General features: G+C 50.1%; 1 protein-coding gene across 4 annotated transcripts in view; it reads left to right on the top strand.

Annotated features, from left to right (window-relative positions):
- The window catches only part of FLNA (filamin A), a 90108-nt gene that overhangs the window by 40731 nt on the left and 37000 nt on the right, over positions 1–12377 (top strand). For all 4 annotated transcript variants that reach the window (XM_053292824.1, XM_053292821.1, XM_053292823.1 and 1 more), the window contains exons 13-21: positions 994–1187; positions 1840–1953; positions 2090–2233; positions 2901–3024; positions 5230–5390; positions 5480–5570; positions 6627–6796; positions 7387–7504; positions 10401–10663. In XM_053292824.1, coding sequence (XP_053148799.1) covers positions 994–1187; positions 1840–1953; positions 2090–2233; positions 2901–3024; positions 5230–5390; positions 5480–5570; positions 6627–6796; positions 7387–7504; positions 10401–10663 — 1379 coding nt within the window. The remainder of the gene's footprint in view (positions 1–993; positions 1188–1839; positions 1954–2089; positions 2234–2900; positions 3025–5229; positions 5391–5479; positions 5571–6626; positions 6797–7386; positions 7505–10400; positions 10664–12377) is intronic.

Raw genomic sequence — 12377 nt, 5'->3', positions numbered from 1 at the left:
GGGGATTTGTCCTCCATTAGACTGCATCCTTGTTACCCTCTGTATGGGGCCAGCTTTGGTTAAAATGTTAGGCCAGGAATGTCGTGGCAGGACTGAGCGGGGCCTGGACACGTCTCTCCCCTGTTCTGTAGGAGCCACACTGCCTTCCAGTTTAGTGTCCAAGCACAACTCGCAGTGCTGGTTCTGCCCTTTCATGCTGCAGACAGTTTGGATCCGGGGTCCTTGAATGCCTCTTTGCTATAGTCCTCTGTCTGAGGATGAGAGGCTCTTCCAAGTGTCCCAGCTTCTGAGGTTGGGCGAGTAGCTCTCTGCTAGAGCGGCACCTTCACAAACCTGCCCTGCCCCGCTCATTTAGGTAGGCTTTTGGTGGTTTCACGAGTCAGATGCTACTAGCCAAGACAACAGAAGGCTTTAATGTGTGTATATTGTATGCCACCCTGAGAACCTTTGTGGATGTAGTAGTCTGAATCGGTGTTTCTCAGCGTTTTTGGAGTCATGGGCTGGTACGTTATTTGTGTGCAGTTTCCCGGACCAGCAGTTAGTAAGGGGGTTGCCCCCCTCGCCCCAAACCCCACCCCCAAGCGCACACACACCCCAAACCAATTTCTGGCAGCTCTCCGGAGCTGATTTCCAGGCAGCCCTCTCTGCTGGATAATGTTCATTTCAAGGAAGAGAAATGAACGTTATCCTGGAAATGAGCTCCGGAGAGCTCCCGCCAGCCCGAAATTGTTTTTTGGGGCGGAGTGATTTTTATTAGTGACGCCTCACGGAACGGTACCCAACACGTTGCGGACCGGCACTGGTCCACGGACCGGTGGTTGAGAAACACTGGTCTGGATCAGACTGAGCCAAAGCAGACTTGGCTATGTGTGTGATTCGTCCCTTGGCTGGGACTCGCTCTTGTAACGTGTTTGCATGTACGCATCCCACTTTGGTCCCCAGTTCTAAACACATTTGTGTTTGCGTCCTCTGTCATCGTCCTTGACCCCTCAGGCTTCTCAGTGGAGGGCCCCTCGCAGGCGAAGATTGAGTGCGATGACAAGGGTGACGGCTCCTGTGACGTGCGCTACTGGCCCCAGGAGCCCGGCGAGTATGCCGTCCACGTTCTCTGCAACAATGAAGATATCAAGCTTAGCCCTTTCATGGCAGAGATCAAAGCTGCTCCCAAGGACTTCTATCCAGAGAAGGTAACTTCCAGGCCCTGTTGAGCAGGGGGACCCGGCAGCTGCTTGTGTGGAGCTGTTGGGGAGAGGCAAAACTAAGGAATGGCAACACTGGCTGGCCTGGGTTACAGAAGAGCTTGCCAAGGCCACATGCATCTGCGTGCACCAGACAGAGCAGAAACTCTGCTCTTTTTCTTGGAAAACCAGCCTTCAGATTAAAGGTTCTAGCCCTCATGGTTATAAATTAGCTGGGAGTTGTGAAGGCTCATGACTAGGGGGAGGGTTAACTGGGACTTTGGGGTATGAGCAGAAATGGGAGGAGAGGCCTATATGCAGACTACTCTTTCCCAAACCTGGTGGTTCTCCCACCCCAATCCATTTTCCTCTTTACCCCTTAGTTCTCTCCCCAAATTCAAATGGGCTGAAATGGCTTCAAATAGCCCTTTTCACAGGCTCCTTCCTACACGCCATTCCGAGCTTGCCACCAAAGCTTTGCCTCTGGACTCCAACCCAAGGCAAAACGGGCTCTTCGCGAGGCATCTGCTGCCTCAAGTGGAAGCTGAGGTCCTTCCTCCTGGGCCCTTCAGCTGGCTGGACTTGTGTGGTTTGCAGTGGACCTTTTTAGAGTGGGATTTGCTCTGCTGCTCACACAGCCTTTCCCCCAACTCCTTTCCAGGTGAAGGCTCATGGCCCAGGCTTAGAGAAGACTGGGGTTGCAGTCAACAAGCCAGCAGAGTTCACTGTGGATGCTAAGAACGGTGGGAAAGCACCCCTCAAGGTGCAAGTCCAGGTGAGGCTTGGTAGTCGGGAGAGAAGGAATGCCACTCTCCAAAGAATGTGGGGGATCCTCCAGGGGCTGGGATGCCCTGCCATGCTGGCTGAGGAGCAGGCAGCAGGCTGGTCTCACATTGGTCTCTGCATGTCAGGACTCGGAAGGATCTCCTGTGAATGTTTCTGTGAAAGACAATGGAAATGGCACCTACAGCTGCTCCTATCTGCCCAAGAAGCCAGTGAAGCACACTGCCATGGTGTCCTGGGGAGGTGTCAACATCCCGAACAGTCCCTTCAGGGTAAGTGCAGCAGCAAGCGCAGAGGCTGGTGGCTGGGTAGGAAGAGGAGAACGAACGATATCTTGTTCTTTCCCCAGCATGTCTCCCAAATCCCTTCACTTGCAAGAATAAAAGCTAGAGGGCTTAATTCAGTATGCTCTGTGGGTGCTGGGGTGGGGGTTCAGAAGCAAAGCTGTTATGCACAACTAGGAAGGAGACTTCTGGATTAAGTGGGTTCCGGTTGCAGGTGAAGGGATCGCATTTTCCCAGCCCGATTCGGTAGCTGAATGCAATTCCTTCCAATGGCCTCACACACCTCTCGTCAACAGACTGGTGGTGCTGGTGTGGTCTGTGCTTGTGCATGGGCTCCTACTGTTACAGAGGCCACAGGCCTCAACTTTCCCTTCTCCTGCTTCTCCGCACCCCCACCTCATTCTGAACCTTAGTGACTGTGATCTCTAACATGCCTCTCGGAGGTAGAGTGCATCATGCAGTTCTACTACAATAAAAGCGCTCGTCAATCCTCTTCGGATCTCTCTAGGACCCAAAGCCTAGGGGAGCACTTCTTCCCTTTCCTGTTCCATCAGCTGCTTCCACCATTTCCAGTTCTGGCAGAGATGCATCTTGCCCTGTGTTCAGTCTCCCCAAGTGCCTCAACCAATAGCATTTCTGTCTCCTCCTTCTCTAGGTGAACATTGGAGCTGGCAGTCACCCCAACAAGGTGAAGGTCTATGGTCCTGGTGTGGCAAAGACTGGTTTGAAAGCTCATGAGCCAACCTACTTTACCGTAGACTGTGCAGAAGCTGGACAGGGTAAGGCCTCTTCTTTCTCTAGGCCATGTGGAAGGACTGCTTTTCCGTTCAGTTCTTGGGTGTGGCTCCCAGTAGCAGCTAGAACTTGGTCTCGGCTTGGAATGGTGATGCAGTTCAGGACAGCTGGAAGGGAGCAGGTGGAAGTAGCTTTGCTACTGTGACCTGGTGGACTAACAATCTTCTTCTCTCCTCCTCCCCCCCCCCCCCGCCCCACTCCGCTCCGGCTATAACGATGCATAGGGAAGCAAAACAAACTTGTAGGAGAGTTTAGTTAGGTGTCGAGGAAGATGCTGGGGTTCAGCCTAGCTCCCTGGCGTGGCGAACAGATTCCTTGTGATTTGGGTCCTTCCTCTATCGTAGAATATTCCTTGGGTGGCTCTGAAAGATAACTAATGGCCTATTAGAACATGGGGATTCCATTTTGCTGGGGACAGAGACCAGGTGCTTCCGCTACAGGCACGGATATGGAGCATGAGGGCAGCATCCTTTTGCTCTCTGAGTCTTTTCATGGACATCTGGCTGACTACTGTTAGGATGAGATAAACTTTCTAATCTAGAAGGGTACTTGTGGAGACTGTCAAAAGACTGTTCCGGTGGGAGACAAGCTCATCTGTTCGCTTTCTCATCTGCACAGCCTTGCCTGTTTCACTGTGTGCCGATGGCTGCCTGCTTACTCGGTTTAGAGAAGTGGAAGGCGGATCTGTTTGCCCCGTTCAGCAAAGCCTTTTGTATCCCAACAGCTATTGCAGATTGCCTAGTCTATGCTTGGGAACTTGTCCCTTTAGGATTTCGGCAGTCTGGCATTCTGGCCTATGCTCCTCACACTGTGCTGTGGGGAGGAAAACCAGGAGGATGGCAGAAGCCGCTCACCTCGTCACTGACCCAGTTGGAAGCCACCCAAAACACGCTAAATCTTCCAAAATTCCAAGTAAACCATGGCTCACAGGTGCCGGACTGCTCTAGGTGCTGTGGTCTCCACAGGCAGAGCAGACATAATTCTGACTGCTCAATTTGTGCATCGTGCCAAACAAAAATGCTTCATTAAGGATAAGGAAGCACTGAGAAAAGCCATATGTTGATTCACTTGCTCTTGCCACACAATCCTAAGAGCTCAACTTCAGGCAGGAGTTGCAGTTCAAGATTTCTCAGCAGTTCTGCCAACTACACCCCAAGAATTCTTTAGGGAACCCATGACAGTTCTCTCTAATCGTCAGAGCAATCCACATGCACAGCTGTGCAAGAGACTCTAGGTACTTTTAGCATCATCTGTGGTGACAAATGTACACTGGACCTTGTAGTCTATAAGCAAAGACAAGGATCAGCAACCAACAGCAAAAGATCTTGTGGTGGGTGAGGGGATGAGCATCAAGCCATTGTATTGATGCTGCCCAGTGCTTGCCTTGGGGACAAGCTACACAAATGAACTGACAATGGGGCTAAGACATAGGAACATAGGAAGCCGCCATATACTGAGTTAGACAATAGGTCTATCTAGCTCAGTATAGTCTACACAGACTAGCAGCGGCTTCTCCAAGGTTGCAGGCAGGAATCTCTCTCAGCCCTATCTTGGAGATGCTGCCAGGGAGGGAACTTGGAACCTTCTGCTCTTCCCAGAACGGCTCCATCCCCTGAGGGGGAATATCTGACAGTGCTCACACTTCTAGTCTCCCTTTCATATGCAGCCAGGGCAGGCCCTGCTTAGCTAAGGGGACAAGTCATGCTTGCTACCACAAGACCAGCTCTGACCTCTGCCTCTCACCCCGCCCCCCAATCCTTTGCTGTTGGCTGCTGATGTCGGTACACTTCTCCCTTCCCCTGCAGTTGTTTTATTTTAGTCTTCTATAGGTGTGTTTGTGGTCAGATAGTGAGGTGCAAAAGGATTAAACTGTAGAGTAGATGGAATAGAAGGAAACTGGCACTGAAAAGGTTCTCCCATTGTGTGTTTGGACTCCAAGACTGCTCTTTACATTGTTGTATTGTGTGAATGCCTCTTCCCTAAGAAGAAACAGAATTGGTAATGGCGTGTCAGACTTAACTTTCTATTGCCTTCAGGGACCTGCTGAACCCCTGGGCAGGCTGCTGTAGTAGTAGTAGTAGTAGTAGTAGTAGTAGTAGTAAGCTAGGTAGTACCTCTTTTTTTTTTATAAAGGAAATGGTCCCACTTGCTCAGGCATCATATGAACCTTGTTCTCTTCTTTGTCAAAGGTGATGTGAGTATTGGCATCAAGTGTGCACCAGGTGTTGTGGGCCCAGCTGAGGCAGACATCGATTTTGACATCATTCGAAATGATAATGACACCTTCACAGTAAAGTACACCCCCCGTGGTGCTGGCAGCTACACAATCATGGTGCTGTTTGCTGACCAGGTGAGGCTTCTCTTCAGGGTGGTGGCTGTGGAAGCAGGGGACCAGGTAGGGGTGCAAGTGACCCATTCTCCCCTCTTGTCCACCTGCAGGCCACCCCCACAAGTCCCATCAGAATCAAAGTGGATCCCTCACACGATGCCAGCAAGGTTAAGGCTGAGGGACCTGGCCTCAACAGGAGTGGTGAGTTGGGGCATCCTGTAAGCAGGCGTGGGTTGGGATTAGAGGTGTGGATGGGGTCTAGGAGCAATAGAGCTTGAAGCAGGGCTAGCCAAGCTTCCAACCAGAAGTCACCTGTAACTTTAGTAGTTGGGCAGAAAAGGGGGGGGGTTGTGCTCTTTTAAAGCTTGGCATAGGCAACAGCAATGCCACCATCTCTGAATCCAGAGATGAAGAGCAATGTGTTCCTGTCCACCCCCACCCCCGCTTACAGGCCTGTGTAGGTCACAGATACATTAAAGGCTGCAGATAGGTATCTGGAATTCCCCCCACCCACCCTCGGGAACTGCCACAATAGGAAGGAGGCTGCAACCGGCTTGCAGGCCTTGTGGTGTTCAAGCCTGTCGTAGGTCATACTCCATCCATAGCTAGAAGCAGGCATCTTCCCAGGGAATGTTGTGTCCTCTGAAAATGACTCTCACTCTTCTGGAAGCAAAGCCTGATCATTCTGTCGGAAAGACTGAGGAGACTGAGAGTACAGGATCTTCAAAATGGGCAGCTGCGCCGTTCCCAGACCAAGGCAGTTGACAAAAATAAGAGGTGACTGGGTGAATTTCCACAGAGTTGTAAAGAACTTAAATGTAGCCAAAATGGTACAATGCAAAGAAGCCTTGGGGGAGATGATCACATAGGAAGCTCCCTTGTGCCAAATTAGACCACTGGTCCATCTAGCTTGGGGTGGTCTACACCAGGGCTGCTCAACTTTGCCCCCCCTGCTGTTTTTGGACTACAACTCCCATAATCCCCAGCCACCATGGCCAATAGCCAGGGATTATGGGAGCTGTAGGCCAACATCTGCAGGAGGACCAAAGTTGAGCAGCCCTGCGTCTACACTGACTAGTGGCAGCAGCTCTAGAACATTTCAGGTTCCCAGCCATGGATTGAACCTGGAACCATCTGTGTGCAAATCAGATGCTTTCCCTGAGCTGTGGTCCTTTCCTGTAGGAGGGAGAGAATGATAAGGTCTAGGAATGTGGGGGGTCCTCGGACCTTCCTAACATCCACACACTCTCCCAACAGGTGTGGAAATTGGCAAACCAACCTACTTCACAGTCAACACCAAGGCAGCTGGCAAGGCCAAGCTAGATGTTCAGTATACTGGCCCAGCCAAAGGAGATGCTGTACGAGATGCTGAAATAATCGATCACCATGACAACACCTACACTGTCAAATACACCCCTGTGCAGCAGGTAAGTGAGGGGAGGGGGGGACAGGTAGACTTCTCAAGGGTGCTATCATTGCCCCATAGCCGAAGCACAACCTCTTGATCAGTAGCTGACTGCTGCCCAGCTTGCTCTTCTAGAATGCATCAAACAGGCTAGGATTTGGGGTGTTTGGTACTTACTAACAAGAACTGAAGCAGCTTTAAGAGAACAGGGAGGTTCTAGTTAAATTTGAATGGTTTGGGCCTATTCTAGCCTTTTCTCAGCTATACTCGGAGCAGAGGATTTTAATAGCAGAGGGGTTCCCAACCTGGAGTCTCCAGATGTTGTTGGACTGCAGCTCGCCTCATTCCCAGCCCCAGTGGCCTTCGGGAGTTGTAGTCCCAACATTTGGGGACCTCAGGTTGGGAGCCCCCACTTCAGTCTAAAGTGGTCCAGCTGAGGCACAGGCTTGGCTTACGGTCTCGATGAGAACTAGATCTCAAACTGGTCAATGCTACAGACATGTCTGGCTGTCACCTTGCAAAGCAACAGGAGCATGCTGTTGCTGATTAGATGTTACTTAAGTGATTCCTTTAGGTCGCACATGGCAATAGTGGTTCTCGACTCTCTTTCAGGGTAACATTGGTGTGAATGTAACATATGGAGGAGACCACATTCCCAAAAGCCCATTCAATGTGGCTGTGGCACCCACCTTAGATCTCGGCAAGATAAAGATTTCCGGACTTGGTGACAGTATGTATTTCGGTGGCCTACAAACAGGCCTGTGGCCAGCACTTATCTTCATAACTGTGTTTGCTAGTAAGGGGGTGGGCAGGCTGAAACTATGTGCAGCACTGGCCTCTAGGAAACCACTGGGAAACCCACTGAAAATTCTCTTTGGCTCTGGAGACACTCTGGCATGCTCTGGTGTACAGTAATACTCTTTAGCCACCATTGGTACTAGAAACTTGTCAGGTTTAATCTGCGGCGGCCCTTTCATGCCATGAAGGACTGCCTTATGAGATTAAACCTGAAACCAAGGCCTAGTAGGGGGGCTAAATTAGGGATAGTGTGTTACACTAACTTTGGCCCCCTACTAGGCCTTGGTTTCAGGCTTAATCTTGTACGGTAAGGTTCAGGAACTGCATTAGAAATAACTATTCTAGACTGGGTACAGATTAGGTGGCAATTGACTGACTTAAATACTCACTTTAACAAAGGCTTGCTAAATTCAACTCTAGCTGCACTATTTTAATGCTCTCTTTTTAAAAAGCTGATCTAGGACATCCTTCATGCTTTCAAGATGTTCTGTATTAAGGACTCCAAAGCTCTCTTGGACGTGATGGCCAGCCTCTTACTTCAAACCGCACATGACTGGCACAAAGTGGCAGTGGTATTCACCTGGGCCAGCATTCTGTCTGGACCAGATGGTCCCTGGGAAGCTCAGACAAGCTGCAACTCAGATGGCTAAACATCACCCGCCCCCCTCCAGTTCAGAGTTGTGCAGATGCCACAACTCTGCAGAACACAGAAATGTAGAGGTGTTGAAGTCCTATCCCTAACTGCTTGAATCTGTGAGATTCATTGGGTATCATCCACACACTTGAATGCTTCCTTTCCAGCACCCAGTCTTAGAATATAAACTTTTTCTAGTGAAAGCAGGGATCCTTGGGAACCAGTCTAGCACTGTAGGAAACGGATGGCATGAGGACCCTTCGCTCTCCTCCCACCCCCACTCTTACATCTATTAGAACTAGCCTCGGCCTGTGATGGCTGGTCATCCCCACACACACCCATACACTCTTACTGTATCTCCACTTCATTGGCTGGTGGAAGAGGGGTGCATCTGTTAATGAGTGTTGGTAAATCCTCCACATCTAGGAGGAAGGGATGCACAAACTAGCTTGCAGTGGCAGCTGAGTGTTTAAGTTCTGATACTCTGAGAAACCTGAATTCGACAACAATGCTTACCATTCTCCACCGCCCTTGTGCTTGCTTGAAGTTGCAGCCCTGGTAAGGCAGTTTGACAATCCCAGAGAGTCTGTCCATGTTGCCAACATAAACAAGCTTTTAAACTGTTGTCTCCCTGTCCCAACAAGAACCCTAGGAATTTCGCCACCCTCAAGTGCTGACTACAAAATTCCCTTGCTCCTTTCAAGAGCTACAGTTCCAAGGCTCTATGGGATAAAACTATGAAGGAAAACTTAACTTGTTATAGTCCAGAGACTTCTTCAGCTGTGTCTCCAGTGGCTGTTCACAAAAACCTTTCTCTTCCTGGAGACCAGCCAAGGCCAAGTGATTGGAAGGACTCCAAGACCTTTGTGTGTTCAGGAAACATTCATCATGCCAATGTCGGTCCCTCCCCACAGCTTAAACCATCACCCAGTCTTGTCGCCTTCTCCAGGTTTTAGGATGTGGTGGTGTAAATTGCAAAACGGCTATGTAGGAATACAATGGCAGTTCGCTCTGGTTCTTAAGGTCCTCTGTACAGGGCCGGATTCAGAACTTGTAGGTGGGATTTCTTGCCCAGTGAACACTGTTTTGGGTGGAAGAAGGTGTCTTGTTTTGGGGTGGGCCTTTGGTAGCTTGGGAACTACTGGTAGCTCCCAGGCATGTCTGAAGTAGCTCTCTAGGCATTTGGGCTTGCTCCACCCTCCCTCGCTTCCTTCCTTCCCAGCCTGCAAATCTATTGGTTGACTAAACGGGAGCATGGCTGCATCTCTTAAAATTCTCTTGCCTGATCAGTATGTTCTCGGTTGCTGCAGTCAAGGCATCTCATTGGGTTATCCTCGTCACGTGCTCCTGGGCAGGACTATGTAAAATACTAATAGAAAGCCTTTAGAGCCCGATGGGGATAACCCCACCCCGGTCCTTATAGTCCTGCGTTGCTCCTGGCAAGTTTTCCTTCCTTCTCTGGTCAGGTTATTGTATCTCTCCGTTGTACTTTGTCTGTGTCCTCCATTACTCCCCAATTCCTCTTCCGTTCCTGTTCGTTAATATATATACTTTAAAAAAAAGATCCTCCCTCCACCCCTGTCTCCCATCCCCCTGCTTCTCTGTTTGTTCCCCTGTTGTATGGACTGGAGCATGTAGGGAGGGTCTTAAACGTTTTAAACGTCTTAAACGTTTGTGTTCCAAGGGGGCGAACGAAACTGGAGTTTCCACGGGGCGTAAGGGCTCCTGGCTCTCTATTCCCGCCCTCCAGCAGCCCACTAGCGGCTATAACCAAGCCTACAAGTGCAGAAGTCTCCCACCTCCCTGTACCTTTCTCGGCGGTCACTAGACCGTCCAAGCGGGCAGAGGGAGAGGTACCCCTTTCACTCCCGCCTCTCGCGTTAACTTCTTTCCAGTTTCTTCACCCACTAAGCTGCCTTTCCTACTTCTGTTCTATCCCGTCCTGCACAAAAATTCTCTGGGAATTCAGGGGTTTTGATGTCAAAGTCGTCTTGTGGGGGTAAACTTTTGTGTTGACTGTCATCCTGCCACCAGTTCCACCTCCCCAAGCTGCCATTTTGTGACCTACTCTGCCTCCCCGAGCAGCTATCTTTGTCCTGGAAGCTCCCAAGGTTTTGAGGAGGGGGGAGGGTTGGCTCCTATTAGTCTGCAGACTCTGGTTTATATTAAGACCCAACTCCAACTTTTCTTGCAGAGGTAGAAGTAGGTAAAGACCAGGAGTTCACCGTCAAATCCAAGGGGGCTGGTGGCCAAGGCAAGGTGGCTGCCAAGATCACAGGCCCCTCCAGCAAACCGGTGCCTTGTAAAGTGGAGCCCGGCCTCAGCCCTGACAACAGTGTGGTGAAGTTCATCCCCCGTGAGGAGGGGCCCTACGAGGTAGATGTGACCTATGATGGAGTGCCGGTTCCAGGCAGCCCCTTCCCTGTGGAGGCTGTGCCCCCCACCAACCCATCTAAGGTAGGAGTTGCCTGGCTGGTGCAGGCAATGGGGTGGAATTCTCTTGGCTGTGTCTCTTCTGTGGTGTGGAGGTATGAGACTGGGTCAGAAGGAGAGGGCAGCCAGCGTGGTGTAGTGGTTAGAGTGCTGGACTAGGACCGGGGAGACCAGAGTTCAAATCCCCATTCAGCCATGAAACTAGCTGGGTGACCCTGGGCCAGTCACTTCTCTCTCAGCCTAACCTACTTCACAGGGTTGTTGTGAAAGAGAAACTCAAGTATGTAGTACACCGCTCTGGGCTCGTTGGAGGAAGAGAGGAATATAAATGTTGGATAGATAAATAAAATAATGTACCAAAGCTCTAGCAGATTGGGCAGCTACCTAGAGCAGGGATTCTCAATGCTGGGTCCCCAGATGTTATTGGACTTCAGCTTTCATAAACCCCAGCCCCAGAGGCCTTTGGTTGGGGATTATGGGGGTTGAAGTCCAATAACATCTGGGGACCCAACACTGAGAATCCCTGGCCTAGAGCACATAAAGAATTATTTCCCTTTCTAACAAGAAGCCATCAATGTGGTGACACTGCCTCTGAGCATGTGCAGAATGGCTATCCAAATGGCCCGTCTCTTCTGACAATAAAATTACACATAATTTCTTTTTTCCCTGATACGTATAATCTTTCCCATCCTGTTTGCCAACAAGGCGGTACAATGTCTTGGGGGCAAAACTCAAGCCATTGGCAAACCTAGACCAGGCAAGGGGTTCTAGGGTGGGGCCTATAGAAATGCTAGATGGGAAGTTACCTGTAAGCAGAAGGAAAGTAGGGCCTAGCAGAAAGGGAAAACATGCTCTAGGTTCTGGAGTAAGCTTTGCATGTTCTCTGAGAAAAGAGGTGTTCAGTCAGTCATGTTTGTTTACGGTCATAGACCAAAATTTAAGGCATACATAATAATACACATATGCTATAATAGTAATATATACAGAGATCGAATATTATCTCATCCTAATCAGCAGTTACCAGTTTACATAATCTGGTTTACCATCTCTTGTCTAGCATTCTTAGCTGCCTCACAAAACTTAGCAGCTTTGTTACTTCCTCCTCCTGATCTGAGAGCAGATAGTTGACATAGAATACATCTACGCGTTCCTATCTGGCTCTCAGGCACTTTGCTTGGGCAAAGTTGCGGAGCCCCACAAAATCCTGAGTGCCCTCCTGACTCCTGGAAGAGAAGAGCTGGTCTCCTAATAAATTTGTAGCAGGGGTAAAGGTAAAGTGTGCCTTCAAGTCGACTTCGACTCCTGGCGCCCACAGAGCCCTGTGGTTTCCTTTTGGTAGAATACAGGAGGGGTTTACCATTGCCTCCTCCCGCGCAGTGTGAGATGATGCCTTTCGGCATCTTCCTGTATCGCTGCTGCCCGATGTAGTACCAGTGGGGATTCGAACCAGCAACCGCTGGCTTGCTAGTCAAGCATTTCCCCACTGCGCCACTTAAGGTACTCAAGTGTAGCCGGGGTCCTTAGCAGCAAATCTCTTTGCATTGGTGACCCTCTGAAATACTCTGCTCCACAAGAGCCACAGTAGATGGTCGAGGAGGAGGTGCACCTCGTTTGGTCGAGTTGTCTGACCTGTACAGTATGGGGGGGGGGAGCATCCTGCCGTTCATGGAGCACTTCTCTGTTTGGGTGTGGTAAAATCGCTTGCTCCGAAGGGACTTATTCAGCTAATGTGAAAAGC

Source organism: Hemicordylus capensis, chromosome 2, assembly GCF_027244095.1.
Source record: "Hemicordylus capensis ecotype Gifberg chromosome 2, rHemCap1.1.pri, whole genome shotgun sequence".
Lineage (NCBI taxonomy): Eukaryota > Metazoa > Chordata > Lepidosauria > Squamata > Cordylidae > Hemicordylus > Hemicordylus capensis.
Note: the sequence above shows the minus strand (reverse complement) of the source record. Positions and strands in the feature narration are given on the sequence as shown.